The sequence below is a fragment of the Osmerus eperlanus genome, chromosome 10 (assembly GCF_963692335.1).
Source record: "Osmerus eperlanus chromosome 10, fOsmEpe2.1, whole genome shotgun sequence".
Taxonomy (NCBI): domain Eukaryota; kingdom Metazoa; phylum Chordata; class Actinopteri; order Osmeriformes; family Osmeridae; genus Osmerus; species Osmerus eperlanus.
In genome coordinates, this window is record NC_085027.1 from 4,325,936 (window position 1) to 4,339,874 (window position 13,939).

The window sequence follows — 13,939 nt, forward strand, 5'->3', positions numbered from 1 at the left end:
TTACATTCAGGCAATAAGTTAACCAGATCTGCTTCCCAGCTGCATTATAAATGGAAACAGAGGGTTGATATTTCACTGTACAATCCTGTTAAATTACCAAATGCATGCATTAAGTACGGTAATCCTATACTCAGTCCAACATTAGACTGTTTGAGAGAAGGCTGAAATCCGAAGTTTCCCTGTGGCAATAAAATGTAGATGCATGTCTAGTAGCATGTAGACCTTGTACAGGGACATGGGTTTCATTATCCATTATTTGATAAAGGCCGAACTGTGCCCTCCCACTTTTTACAGAGAAATATTTAACGGCTGCATAACCGGTTTTTAAAAAATTTGTCCTTTACACCCTCAGTCCTATCTAGTTTACTTCTAGGATTAATCTAGCCTACATAAAACCTGTGAGTCGCGTTAACTTAAATGAACGAGCTTTAAAAGTATACTTATTGGAGGCTACTACCACCTTCAGTTTTTTTTTTGTGTGAGGTTACACACACGTTTTTCCCCACGCTTTCTGAGGCATCGTGCAGTAAGTAAGTAGACAAAATAGCCTGTCTACATTTTGTATGTCTTTATGTACTTATAATATTATTAATAATAATAATATACTGTCATGCAATGTCTAGCCTACTTTTAGATACCACTTTTGCAAGTCTGTCAACATTACAAACTTTTTTTAAACTGCATCATTAAAAACACACTGTAGCCTACTGTATCACGGCGGCTTGCTACATTTAGTGCAATCTGACAAATTGAATGACCCTGTATCAAGGCAGTAATAATAATGTAGCTCCCTCCGGTTCAATGACAACTTGAGAATTCTTTTTACTGGCAATTTATTGTATGTACAGTACAACACACAAGGTCTTGCTTTGCCGTGAGAACTAAAAAGACAAAACATGTGAATTTACACACTACACAAAGAAACATATAGCTAGCTAAACGTAATGTAAATTGAAATGACATATACACATACCTCATTGGCCGCACAACCAAAGGGAAGGTGAAACGTGTTGTCATTTTTTTAGCTTTCTTTTAACCTTAATCTTAAACTATCAATGAGCACTAATGATGCTGATGCTGTATGAGCATGCTACACAGGAGTGCCGTGGCTGCCACCTGCTTGGTCAAGTGTGTGTCACTAATTCAATTCCCCAGTGCAACACATTCCAATTCCTACACTTGCATTCAGTAATAACATAACGACAGTAATAATGGGCGAATGTACATTACCTCAACAGTATGCATAAAATAAATAATCAAGAAAATGTGTTAATTAAGGGTTAAACACAAAAACTCTCTGGCAGTTACAAATAATATATTCAAATCTGGTCAAAATGTCCCCTGTCGTCGTCGTCCCCCCCGTCCCCCGTCCCCCCAATATATTGATTTAAAAAATATAAATAAAAATATAAATGTGCTACGCTACGACAAGCAACCACCCACGCTGTCCGAAATTATCGTAACAAATGTAATTCGTCCCCCCCCCCCCAATGTTGACTCCATGGCTACGGCCTTGCCCTGTATGACCAAAGGGTGTCTTCGTATATATCGACATTCGCTGTTGCAGCAGAGCAGCGTTTCATATAATTTAGGGTGACCAGACGTCCTCTTTTACCCGGACATGTCCTCTTTTACTCGGACATGTCCTCTTTTCGAGACCTAAAAAATGCGTCCGGCAGGGATTCCAAAATCGTCCGGGATTTTGCCTTGTCGGATATTTGTGTTTCTCTGGGTCTTTCACAAACTAGTTATTACACCCTTACAAGTTTGGAAAGAAAGGGAATCTCCCCTTACCAGAGCTGCCAACTCTCACGGTTTCGCCGTGTGACACACGCATTTCTACTACTATTTGCTACCAAATCTCACGCCAAGGTTTTTGGAAAAGTTGGCAGCCCTGCCTTACATTCCACCTTCTTGCTAGAGCTCTGAGTGTATAAAGAACTGTCATTGGTCGACTGCCTTCTCAGTGTTGACAGATACACGATAATTATTCTCCAAATACGATCATTTTGAGCCTTTGGTAAACAACTCAATTACCAATCCTACTGAGAAAAGCTTGGATAAGGAAACAATTACATACCAAATTGTTGAAACGCAAAGAAGATTAACTAACCAGATAAGCTTTTGCATGTCAATACTAGAAATGCTTGGCATGTTGAAGCACATAGTGAGTGAGCCTCGGGGGGCGTAATAGTTTGTGAAAGACCCAGAGAAACACAAATATCCGACGAGGCAAAATCCCGGACAATTTTGGAATCCCTGACGCGGACGCATTTCTTAGGTCTCTAGAAGAGGACATGTACGGGTAAAAGAGGACGTCTGGTCACCCTAATCACAGATCCCTGCTGGGGTGGGGGTACAATTCTAGCAAAATACATGAACCTGCTTCGTTTGAAAGAGAGAGGAGCAGCAAAGATTTTAGATATTGCCACTTTAAAACGTTTAGCCTATGAAACCCATGGACAGAGCTCTCTTCTGGATTGAGTTTGTCATGAGACACAAAGGTGCATCTCACCTCCGAACAGAGTCCTACAGAATGCCCTGGTACTCCTACCACTGTTGATGTTCTTATTAGCTGTTGTGTTTTTACTAGCTGTTGTTTCATTTTTTATATTGAGCGTAATGTGCATAGTAAAATATATATACCGGTTAACATACACTGGACAAAAAGTAAAGTCAGATCAGAGTCACCTGAATGAAATATTGCAATTTTACTTTTTGTAAATTGTATTTTAATTTAGAATTTGTCATTTAATTGTTATCATCTAGAATAGATCAATTATCCTGAAAGGGAAAAAGTAATCTGCGTCGCATCTCGTCAGATTAAGCAGTTTTGCCCAATTATCCCAAATTATCTTTTATTTGTCCCGAATGTTATTTAAACTACAAAACCATAATTTAATAAAATATTAAAATCTAAATGTCAAGGAACAATTTAAATCGGTCATTGCCAAAAGATGTGGTGATGTAATCTGCTGCGTGCCATTTAATACATAACACTATTTGTCCGATAATTATATTTGTAAAAGGGATAGGTCTTATTTTACTTTAATATTCTTTGAACTGCAACAAAAGATGTGACCGCAAAGTTGAAACAGTGGAAATTAGATGTTTAAATATATATTTAATGGATTGTTTTTCTTCAGACTTGTTGGTCATGTTTGTAACACAGTACAAAGAACAGGAAATCCAAAAATTGCTGTGGGAGGTAATAGGTGTAACCAGGAAATACATATGTGTGAAACACATCCGAAACAGCTTTCAAACTGTCACTTTTTTTTCTCCAGCTTTCGAACAAAACATCCATTGAGTATGCTGAAGAACATTTTGAATATGGTTTTGATAGCCGCCTCCAAGCTGATTCTTTTGATTGTCTTTGCGCAAGCTGTGGGTGCTGGGAAGGTTTTAGTGTTTCCCCATGATGGCAGCCACTGGGTAAACATGAGGATCCTGGTTGAGGAGCTACACTCAAGAGGCCACAGCATTTCAGTAATTCGAGCTTCAGAAAGCTGGTATATTAAGGAAGACTCTCCTTACTATCGTGCAATTACTATCGATATTGCAGGGGGAAGTGAAGAGGAGTTTTTCAGTTTGTTTGTTTCTAGACTCGTGCAGATACAGAGACAAGGTGAATCAGCTTGGACTCGCTTCAGTCTGGACATGGAGCTGAAGGACCAGTTTTCAAATATGCACCGTAAAGTATGCGAAATGGTTACCCATATATTTGAGAGTGAAGATCTGATGCAGTCCATTAAAAACAGCAAATATGACTTGGTTCTTACTGACCCTGCCAACGGGGGAGGTGTTGTGCTTGCGCACTATTTAAATGTGCCTCTTGTTTTTAATGTTCGATGGACTGTACATGGTGAAGCTCATTTTGCAATTGCACCCTCTCCACTGTCCTATGTTCCATTTCCTATTGGTGAGCTGTCAGATAAAATGACATTCATCCAGAGGGTCCGAAACCTGCTCGTTTATGTCATGAGGCTTCATCTTTACAGACAGATAGTGGGTCCTCATTATTCAGCACTGGTTCATCGATACTTTGGTCTGGACATAGACTACTTCTCACTGTTTCAAGCTGCTGACCTATGGCTGATGAGAGTTGACTTTGTGTTTGAGTTCCCTCGTCCCACCATGCCTAATGTTATCTACATGGGAGGGTTCCAGTGTAAACCTGCTAAGCCCCTTCCTCAAGACCTGGAAGAGTTTGTTCAGAGTTCGGGAGAGCACGGAGTCATTATAATGTCTCTGGGGACCTTAGTAGGAGAACTTCCCCAGGATCTTGCTGATGAAATAGCTGCTGCTTTTGCCCAACTTCCCCAGAAAGTGATCTGGAGGCACACTGGAGAGAGGCCAGCTACTCTGGGCAACAATACCTTACTAGTGGACTGGATGCCACAGAATGATCTTCTAGGACATCCAAAGACCAGAGTGTTTGTAGCTCACGGAGGAACCAATGGTATTCTTGAGGCTATATACCATGGTGTTCCTATGTTAGGCCTACCTCTTATGTTTGACCAACCAGACAACATGTCAAGGATGAAACTGAAGGGTGTTGCAAAAGTTGTTGATATTGCCAGACTAGATAGGGATGTGTTTGGGGAAACTTTAAAGGAAGTGCTGAATGAGCCTTCCTACAGGGTGAACATGCAGAGACTCTCCAGGCTGCACAGGGACCAGCCTATGAAGCCACTGGACAGGGCTCTCTTCTGGATTGAGTTTGTCATGAGACACAAAGGTGCGGCTCACCTTCGTACAGAGTCCTACAGAATGCCCTGGTACTCCTACCACTCTGTTGATGTAGTTGTGTTTTTACTAGCCATTTTGCTCCTTATTCTGCTGTCTTTTATAGTTGTTATTAGATATGTATGTTGTAGGACTTGTTATAAAACTAAAGTTAAAGATGAGTGATTTAAAAGGAAAACATTTTGGCATATGTTCAGATATCTTCCTATAAATCCTTCAATTGAGCACAATTTAGGGCACAGTGTAGATTATTTAGTATTCTGTATTTCTGTATGTTATTTATAATCAGACACATTTAAACTTAAAATGTGCCACATCACATCTGTTGTCATCTGTAATCACATATTGATATCTGTGCCTTAGATTCATATTAGGCTCATACTGCAATCATTTGACATAGTTAAGTGCACTATCAAAGGGGCTTGTTAATCATTCATTAAACTATTTTGAACAAAGGACTGACCTGTCACCTGTGTCACAGTGATTCTGTTCTCATGCATCCCTTATAATTGTTTACAAAGAACACATAGCTGTCAATCTTCCCCAAACAAACTTTAACGTTTCTGCCTAGTCAGTGTTCATAAATTTCCCACAGGTTCCAGATGTATATGTTAAAAGATCTTATAACAGAGAAGGAATGTGACTATGTATATTAATGGCAATGTAATATACTTGTAAGCAGGCAGTAGTTTGCAGAAGAAATAATACAGGATGCACACAACATTTTAAACATTAGTAGACAGATATGAAAGCAAATCAGTTACATAATGTTTTGAATTAATGGGTTAAAAGGCATTGAATACTTAATATTGAAATTTAAACACCACAAATGTGTTGGTTTTGAATTCACCTCTTTAAAATACAAATATTAATTTATTAAAATGTTTAAAAAAAATTCAGATACAAAAATGTAATGTTCAGAAATTCAGGGTGCTTAAATTCGAGCAGTAAAATTCAGATCACAAAATTTCAATAACCAAATATGTGTGTTCTTCTTTAAGACTTAGTGGTGTCTCATTACATAATATTTATGACTGCTTGTCTTGATCCTTAATCATGGAACTGCATGTTTTTTTCTTCTCAGGACTGCTTGAACAATATACGGATGCATTCCATTCATCTTGTCATCACCCTCCTGTTCCTCTTTCTCTCCAGCGCCCATGCAGGGAAAGTCTTAATATTCCCAGTCGATGGCAGTCACTGGATTAATATGAAAGTCATTGTTGAAGAACTGCTATCAAGAGGCCACAATGTTACAGTTGTGCGATCTTCGGATAGCTGGTACATCAAAGAGTCACCCCTCTACACTTCAATTACCATTGACACCGGAGGTGGATTTGATGAGGATTTTTCTAAACATTTTGTGTCAAATCTAATTGAGATTCAGCGAGGAGGAAAGTCTTCCTGGGCTCGTTTTATGCTGGAACTGAAAACCATGGAAGAAATCACTGAAATGCATGTAACTGTATGCAGAATGCTCACCCACATGTTTGAGAACAAAGAACTGATGCAATCTCTACGAGATGAAAAGTATGACTTAGTTTTGACAGACCCTGCTATGGGGGGTGGAGTCTTTCTTGCCCACTACCTTAGTTTACCCCTTGTTTACAATGTGAGGTGGCTCTGCCAGGGTGACGGTCATTTTGCTATTGCTCCTTCACCACTCTCCTATGTTCCATTACCAGGATTAGAGTTAACAGACAGAATGAGCTTTCTTCAGAGGGTTTGGAATGTTCTAAGTTACAGCATGTCGTACTTGGTGGTCGCAGTTTATATAGGCCCACACTATTCAGCATTAGCCCACCGCTTTTTTGGTCCTGATGTTGATTATTTCACATTATTTCAAGCTGCAGACTTGTGGCTCATGAGACTTGACTTTGTATTTGATTTCCCTCGTCCCACCATGCCTAATGTTATCTACATGGGAGGGTTCCAGTGTAAACCTGCTAAGCCCCTTCCTCAAGACCTGGAAGAGTTTGTTCAGAATTCGGGAGAGCACGGAGTCATTATAATGTCTCTGGGGACCTTAGTAGGAGAACTTCCCCAGGATATTGCTGATGAAATAGCTGCTGCTTTTGCCCAACTTCCCCAGAAAGTGATCTGGAGGCACACTGGAGAGAGCCCAGCTACTCTGGGAAACAATACCTTACTAGTGGACTGGATGCCACAGAATGATCTTCTAGGACATCCAAAGACCAGAGTGTTTATAGCTCACGGAGGAACAAATGGAGTTCAAGAGGCCATGTACCATGGAGTTCCAATACTAGGACTTCCCCTGATGTTCGATCAACCTGATAATCTTTCAAAAATGTCAGTAAGAGGAGCAGCAAAGGTGGTTGACATTTTCACAATGGACAGACACATCTTCCTCCGGGGCCTTCAGGACATTATTCATGATCCTTCCTACAGAATGAACATGCAGAGACTCTCCAAGCTGCACAGGGACCAGCCAATGGAACCTTTGGACCTTGCCATTTTCTGGATTGAGTTTGTCATGAGACACAAAGGTGCGGCTCACCTTCGTACAGAGTCCTACAGAATGCCCTGGTTCTCCTACCACTCTGTTGATGTTGTTGTGTTTTTGCTCACTGCTTTCATAATAAGTCTGTTGATTTTAGCTGCCCTGATCAGGTGTTGCTTTAGAATGTGTTTCAAGCAAAAATATAAAAATGAGTAACCTTGAATTGCCTTTGGAGCGGTTGTTTCAGAGAAAGTAATGTTATATATTACTTCACGTTAACCTTCTTGTACTCTTTATGTGGCAAATGTCTTCATATGCTTCCATAATTAAGTATTTTAACAAAGTTCAATTATTTTACTTTAAATATTCTCCCAGAAATGTCAATAGAAATGATAGCTTAGTTTTAGTGAACAAACATCTTCATAAAAAAAATACTTAATATCTTACATATAAACACTTTATTGGGAGAAAACAAATCATACAATGAATTTGGGGTGAATGTTACATTCATAATATGTATAAACATATTCATATGCAACCAACATCTCCATAGAATAGGAATAAAATAGAAATATAACTGTCAAAGTATGAAACATTGTCCACAAATTAAGTATGTCAGTTCATAATTTAAGTTTGGATCTTAGTTTAAGTCAGTGCGGTTAGTAAGCAGCTGAAGTAGATTCATCAGTGAACCACTTAAGCACCTGCTCCTTGTTCTCTGTCACCCACTCTTTGTTAGTTCTGGTTCTCTCCAGGGCCTGGTCCAATGCCAGTGTGGCTGAACCAAATCCTCCCTCAATGTTTTCGTCCTTGAACTGCTGCAACTGTGTTGCAACAGAGAGAAAGTGTTAGAACTCCTGGTTGACACTTCTTGTCAGCACACAATCAGTTGACAGGCACACAAATTTAATGGCCATACTATATTAACAATTAAGCGCTTTGTAAAATCAGTTAAACCACAAAATGACCTTTATGTACCTGTTTTAAATCAAATTCGCTTGAGAAACGTCTGGTCACACCATCGATAAGCCTTGAAAATGAAAGTCCACCTCCACCATAGCTAGAAGAAGAGAAAGGAGAGAGATAAAAAACATGAAACGTAATTTGTTAATGATGATATGGACAATAAGCACACAGGAGGAATCTTGAATTTTTCTGAATGTCACTCACTCATTGAATATAAAGTCCCATTTAGCTCTGACAAAGTCCCAGGCCAGGGGCTGCCCGACAACATTGCCAGCAATATAAACAATTGTAAAAGTAGCATCCTGCTTGCGAATTTTTTCTGGATCCAGGCTATACTCCAAATACCTAAAATAAAACAGCATTAAAGCCATGCTTGTCGCCACCAAAAACACAATTGTTTTTTTTTTATAAAGATGAAAAGTCTAGCCATGTACCTGTTCAGTAGCCATGGCACTTTTGTACATGACAGAGCGGACATCAGCTTGTCCGCCTCTGAGGCTATGGTGGCATTCTTGTACATGTCCCAGCCAAAGTCCCACTCATCCACCCCTCCTGCTGCTATGGCACTACAGTACACGGTGGATCTCAGGTTGGGAGGAATCCTAGACAAACCACATGCTTAGATGGTGCCAGTCATGTTCTGAGTCACTTACACATAAGGGTGCGAATTACGGGGGGTTTGGAGGGGTCTGACCCCCCCTAATTAAGACTTGGACCCCCCCAAAAGAGGTAAAAACAACAGGTCGGGGGAGTCGATACACGCCCTGGAGAAGAAGTTGACCCCCCCGATTGTCATTGTATAATTCTCACTCTGTATACAATGTGGGCTGGAGAAAAGTCTGTAAGCACAACTTACGGGTTATTCAAGGGATTGTTCATCCATTGTTTGTACCAGCCTGTGGTCAACTCGGCACATCCCTCCACACCAGTACTGCATGCCATAGAGATGGCATTGACTTGGTTGTACCTGAGGAGGTAAGAAGTAGAGGAATTAAGGAATGTTGCAAGTCAACATTTTGTTCAGACACTTGCACTTGTCAACGGTTATATTACTATCTGAGCCACATAAAATGTAGTCTTTATAATTCGATAACAAATGTCATGCATTTGACAATAATTAACGTTAGGGTCATATTAACTGGCATGTAACTACGCAGCAATACCTATAGTAACAGCATTATAGTAACATAGGAACTGCTATTTAAGTATGTAGACATTTAGTTAACGTTAAATTACCTAGTTATTCCAAACTACCAACAATGTTTTCACTAAAGGTATTGCTATGTAGTTACTTAGCATCGTAGATAATGTAACCTCCATGTAAAGTTTTACACATTGTTATTCTAAGCTGTTTGCTTCTGACGGATAGTTTCTCTTACTGGTCAGTATGAGAGTCAGGGATTTTTGTCCAGTTTGTGGTGATATTTTTAAAATGGTTGAAAAGAGGTGTGACTTGTTTCTTGATGTAAGCCTGAGGGTTATACAAAACAGTTCTATTTGATTAAAGGACATACACAAGTGTCCACGATTTATTTGTCATTTTGTCATGTTTATCTACCTGCATAGGTCCATAAACTTCACTACGGTCAAACATGAGGATGAAATAGTCCAGGTTCCTCCGGGTAGTCTGCCAAGGCATATACTCTCTCTCCTTGAGGAGGAACTTTGTAGTTCTCAAAGCCAGTGTGGTCTCCACAATCTTTGCCCTGAAGAGGATAATGACGAGGAATGAGAACAAATGAGAACAGTCCCTTTCAAAAATGAACCTGGAAATGAAATGGAATGTATGGAATGGTAATGAGCTCACCTTGCAAGATTAAAAGCATCATCAATAATTTGAGCTCTGTTGATCAAAGGAATTTCCTAAACAGCAAGAAAAATTGGGTTTTTCGTTAATTATTTTTTTACAGTTGAAAAACATAATATTCTTTAATGGTATGTCACAGTTGGATGAACAGATCAAAAGATACAGAGAGCGGGAGAGGAGGTGTAGGTGTGTGTTTGGGGGGGGTTACCTGGTGGTTGGTGTCCAGCTGAGTAAGGAGGCGCTCCCAGTTAGCAGAGTCGTAGTTCACTCTATAGAACCCAGACACGTTAGTGTTGGCCAGCACCCACTCATTTCCAGTGGTTTTCATTGGTGTGTGAGTACCTATTCCAGGCCAACATCACAAACCGTTATATTACAAACCTTTTACGAAATGATTTTTTCCTCATTTTGAAGGTTTTATTTGAAAAGACGAACCTTTTTTTGTGAGTAGCCAGTGCTGTTTCTGATTGTTACCGTTTTTGATCCACATTATAGGAACAAACCACTCATAACTATGGACATCCACAAACATACATAAATCCTACTGAACCAGTGCTTACATTAACAGGCAGCGGACAGCAATAAAAGCTTAGAGCTGCCACACTCTGTGGAGATCATCATGAACCGCTGGATACTACAGATGGGATTTCCTGTGGTCAATATCGACACCAGGAGTGGAAACATTACCCAGAATCACTTTCTACTGGACCCCAACTCAGTTGTGGACAGACCATCTCCATTCAAGTAACTGCAATTAATGTAGAGTGATCACTGATAGACTCTTCTGACTGAAAGTAACCGTGTTATTGAATTATGCACCATATTTGCATGAACATGAATGGCAAGAAGCAGTAATTAAACAGATATTTAAATTACCATTTGAAGATGCCTCCAAAGATCTTTGTAGACAGTGTTGCCATACTTAAACTCATTCAAGTAAGTCTGTGGAGGATCATTGCACGTTAGATTGTGTGTTGACAGGGAAAATGAAGAAATGTCTCTGCAAAACATGGTCCAGTGAAATGAAACTGCCTTGGAAAACTTTACCGAATATGAGGATAACTGACTTTGAGCATTTATTATACATTTATATATTTATACATTTATTTCATCACAGTTCCTAACCATTCATCCAATCACAGTGTGATACTCACACTAAGTCCTTTGGCAAAGACAGTCTCAGTTAGGAAATCTGAAAGCATCCTTAGCACAGCAGCACCCTGCAGAAAAAGCATATGGTAAGTGCTTCAGTCCTGTTTATTGAATAACAGCTGCTTGTTGGAACATGTGAAAGATCCCAAGTATAAACAAGACTCCACCTTGCTGTAAGTAATGGAGTCAAACAGCTCACTGATTTGCTCAGGTCTCATGATATCCTCCTCTTTGGATGAGAGTGGATGGGAGGAGGCAAGGGCGTCCACAGCCATCACACCATGGACTTCATTCAGGACAATGAGATTTTTCTGTATAAAAATGGGCAAGAGTCACACACATGTCCAAGCTAAATCGATCAATTATTGCTTATATATGTGTCAACAGGTAAAAGTGAAGCAACTAAGGCTCACAATGTTCCATGTAGGTTCTGCAGAGTCAGCTCCGAGATAGGAAACGTAGGAGGCGAATCCTTCATTTAGCCATAAATCGTTCCACCATTTCATGGTCACCAGGTTCCCAAACCACTGTGGATACATTATTCAAATTTACACAACTGCACATGGTCCTAAATAAACAAGCTACCTTGAAGATCCTGATGTGACCTTACCATGTGAGCCAGTTCATGGGATATAACTGTGGCCACCCATTCCTTATCTCCATTGGAGGACATTGTAGGATTGTATAAAAGGGCAGTTTCTCTGTAGGTGATGAGGCCCCAGTTTTCCATAGCCCCTGCACTAAAGTCAGGCAGAGCAATCTGGTCTGCAAAGGACAGTCAAATTTAATTTACCTATAAACATATGATTTAAATAAATAAACAAAAACGAACACAACGTCTTACCTGATTTGGTTAAAGGGTAGCTGGAGTTATAATATTTTTCAAAGAACTCCAGGATTGGACCTGTTTTATTAAGAGCGTAAAGTCCCTGACCTTCTTCAATGGCTTTTCTGCGTGCCCAGATTCTGATCTAGAAGAGAAGAGAAGCGCTCTCGGATCTCCATCTGTTTTTTTGGCTCACTAGAGGGCAGTACAGAGCATACTACAACAATGTTTCACCCTGATTCGATTTTTAAAAGGCAGAGTGACTTTAATCTAGATCTTACCTGAACTAAATGCATTTTAGCTGACGAAACATAACAGAAATGTTTGGCTCATTAACAATTATCACTGATGGAAACGTTTAGACTTAAAACAGGAAGAAACGAGAAGAGTGGAATGCATTTACCAGAACTTTAGCACCTTCAGGTGTTCCGATAAATGTGAAGTCACTGACTACAAAAGCCAGTAAATAGGTGGACATAATCTCTGTTGGTTCGAAACTGGTTTGGCTGAGAGACTGGTCTCCGATGGTAACGTTTATTGGTTCTAAAGGAGAAACGAAAAAAGGGTTAGGGAAAACTGAAGTTGCACATACCCTGCATATTTTCGCTATCCCACAGCACTTTCAACTACCACAAACATTCTGAGCTTGTCAGCTGTTTTTTTATTTTTAAATGCAGCTTTGATAGTGGTTGTTGTAAACTGAGAGAGATAACGACTACAATGTGGAAAGGAATATCAAGTATTTTTAAATGTCCATTTAGAGTTCATTGCTAAGAGGGACAGTCCAAAAAGCTAGAAGAACACTTACCGTAATTCATTGCATTGGCCAGAGCCACAGTTCCATGAGCATGAATAATGGTCATGTGGAAGATGGCTTTCATCGCAGGCTCATCAAAGCACGGAAAGGCTTTTCGGGCATCTGTTGGCTGCATTTGAGTGGTGGCTACAACTCTTAACAAAACAAAAACAAGCTATTGTCACAACTGAGTTGATTCAAACTAAAGTTGACCTTGAAAGATAAGACAAGTGTTGAATTTCAAAGACTTGCTTTCTGACCTTACCGGTAAGTTGGTAGAGTAACCTAAATTAAGAATGTTTTACTTGACTTATTACACAATAAATTAAAAACCTTCATCAATAAATCCATTATCCTTACAATCACTTTGGGTAATCCTGACATAATGTTCTCAGTGTAATTAAATCAGATGTGAAAGAGTTGCCACACAATGCTTACTTTTTCACTGAGTCCTCAAAATATTCACTCCTGTAGAATCCTCCCAGATCGTCTGACAACTCTCCTACAAAATCGGTATAGAGCTCGTAAAACTTTCCAACGGTTAGTTTACTATTAAGCTGAACTACAAGGTACTGTGTCTTCTCCTCCAACCAGGTTTTCATCAAGTTGGGTGCAGTAGCTCCATCTATCCCAGTCAGTTTGGCATGGTGTCCTTCAAACAGGGTCAGGTTAAGCTTGTTAGAGTGAATGAGGATCAGGTCTGTCTCCTTCACACACTTGAATACCACAGCCGAATGTCCTGTGAAGATGTAGAGGCCATCTGGATTCTTCTGCAGTCGTGGCCACAGGGTTACATTGTAGGAGACGGGTGCCAAAGACACAGGCAGCCTGTAGTGGTCCCACGGTTCCTTTGGGGTTGTCGGGGTGGTGGGGGTAGAAGCAGTTGTGGTGGGTGTAACCTCCCCATTAGTGGGCTCAACCCCATTGTTCGACTTTTCCTGAGAATAAACAACTGACAAAGCGATGATGGTGGCCACAGCTCCAACACCAAATATGATCAACGTGACTCCCAACGCCTTGCTAATGTAGAATCCTTTCCCCATGGCTGCGAGCAGAGGCAGCCAAACAACGAACGCACCGGAGAGTTGAATCTGTTTCTTATTTATGCTCTCTTTGGAGAACCACAGGAGTTAATAGCTGATCTAACAGGCTCAGATCATTTAAAAGTTCAAAATAGCTGTC

General features: G+C 40.1%; 3 protein-coding genes across 3 annotated transcripts; 2 read left to right on the plus strand and 1 right to left on the minus strand.

Annotated features, from left to right (window-relative positions):
* The first annotated feature begins 471 nt into the window (after positions 1-471).
* Positions 472-7,659, plus strand: LOC134028551 (UDP-glucuronosyltransferase 2A1-like). Its single transcript, XM_062472172.1, has 2 exons — positions 472-530; positions 5,834-7,659. The coding sequence occupies exon 2, from the start codon at positions 5,855-5,857 to the stop codon at positions 7,424-7,426; it is 1,572 nt and encodes a 523-aa protein (XP_062328156.1). The 5' UTR covers positions 472-530; positions 5,834-5,854; the 3' UTR covers positions 7,427-7,659.
* On the plus strand, positions 3,137-5,166 carry LOC134028548 (UDP-glucuronosyltransferase 2C1-like). Its single transcript, XM_062472170.1, has one exon. It carries the CDS (start codon positions 3,235-3,237, stop codon positions 4,912-4,914), a length of 1,680 nt encoding a protein of 559 aa, XP_062328154.1. The 5' UTR covers positions 3,137-3,234; the 3' UTR covers positions 4,915-5,166.
* Positions 7,660-7,694: 35 nt separating the features above from the next.
* LOC134028293 (aminopeptidase Ey-like) lies at positions 7,695-13,852 on the minus strand. Its single transcript, XM_062471774.1, has 19 exons — positions 13,196-13,852; positions 12,770-12,912; positions 12,365-12,504; positions 11,980-12,106; positions 11,746-11,900; positions 11,549-11,662; positions 11,303-11,446; positions 11,138-11,203; positions 10,860-10,925; positions 10,419-10,524; positions 10,192-10,325; positions 9,984-10,039; positions 9,735-9,882; positions 9,556-9,647; positions 9,033-9,143; positions 8,611-8,778; positions 8,381-8,521; positions 8,189-8,270; positions 7,695-8,034 (listed from the first exon to the last, which is right to left on the minus strand). The coding sequence occupies exons 1-19, from the start codon at positions 13,798-13,800 to the stop codon at positions 7,870-7,872; spliced, it is 2,763 nt and encodes a 920-aa protein (XP_062327758.1). The 5' UTR covers positions 13,801-13,852; the 3' UTR covers positions 7,695-7,869.
* Between the last annotated feature and the right edge of the window lie 87 nt (positions 13,853-13,939).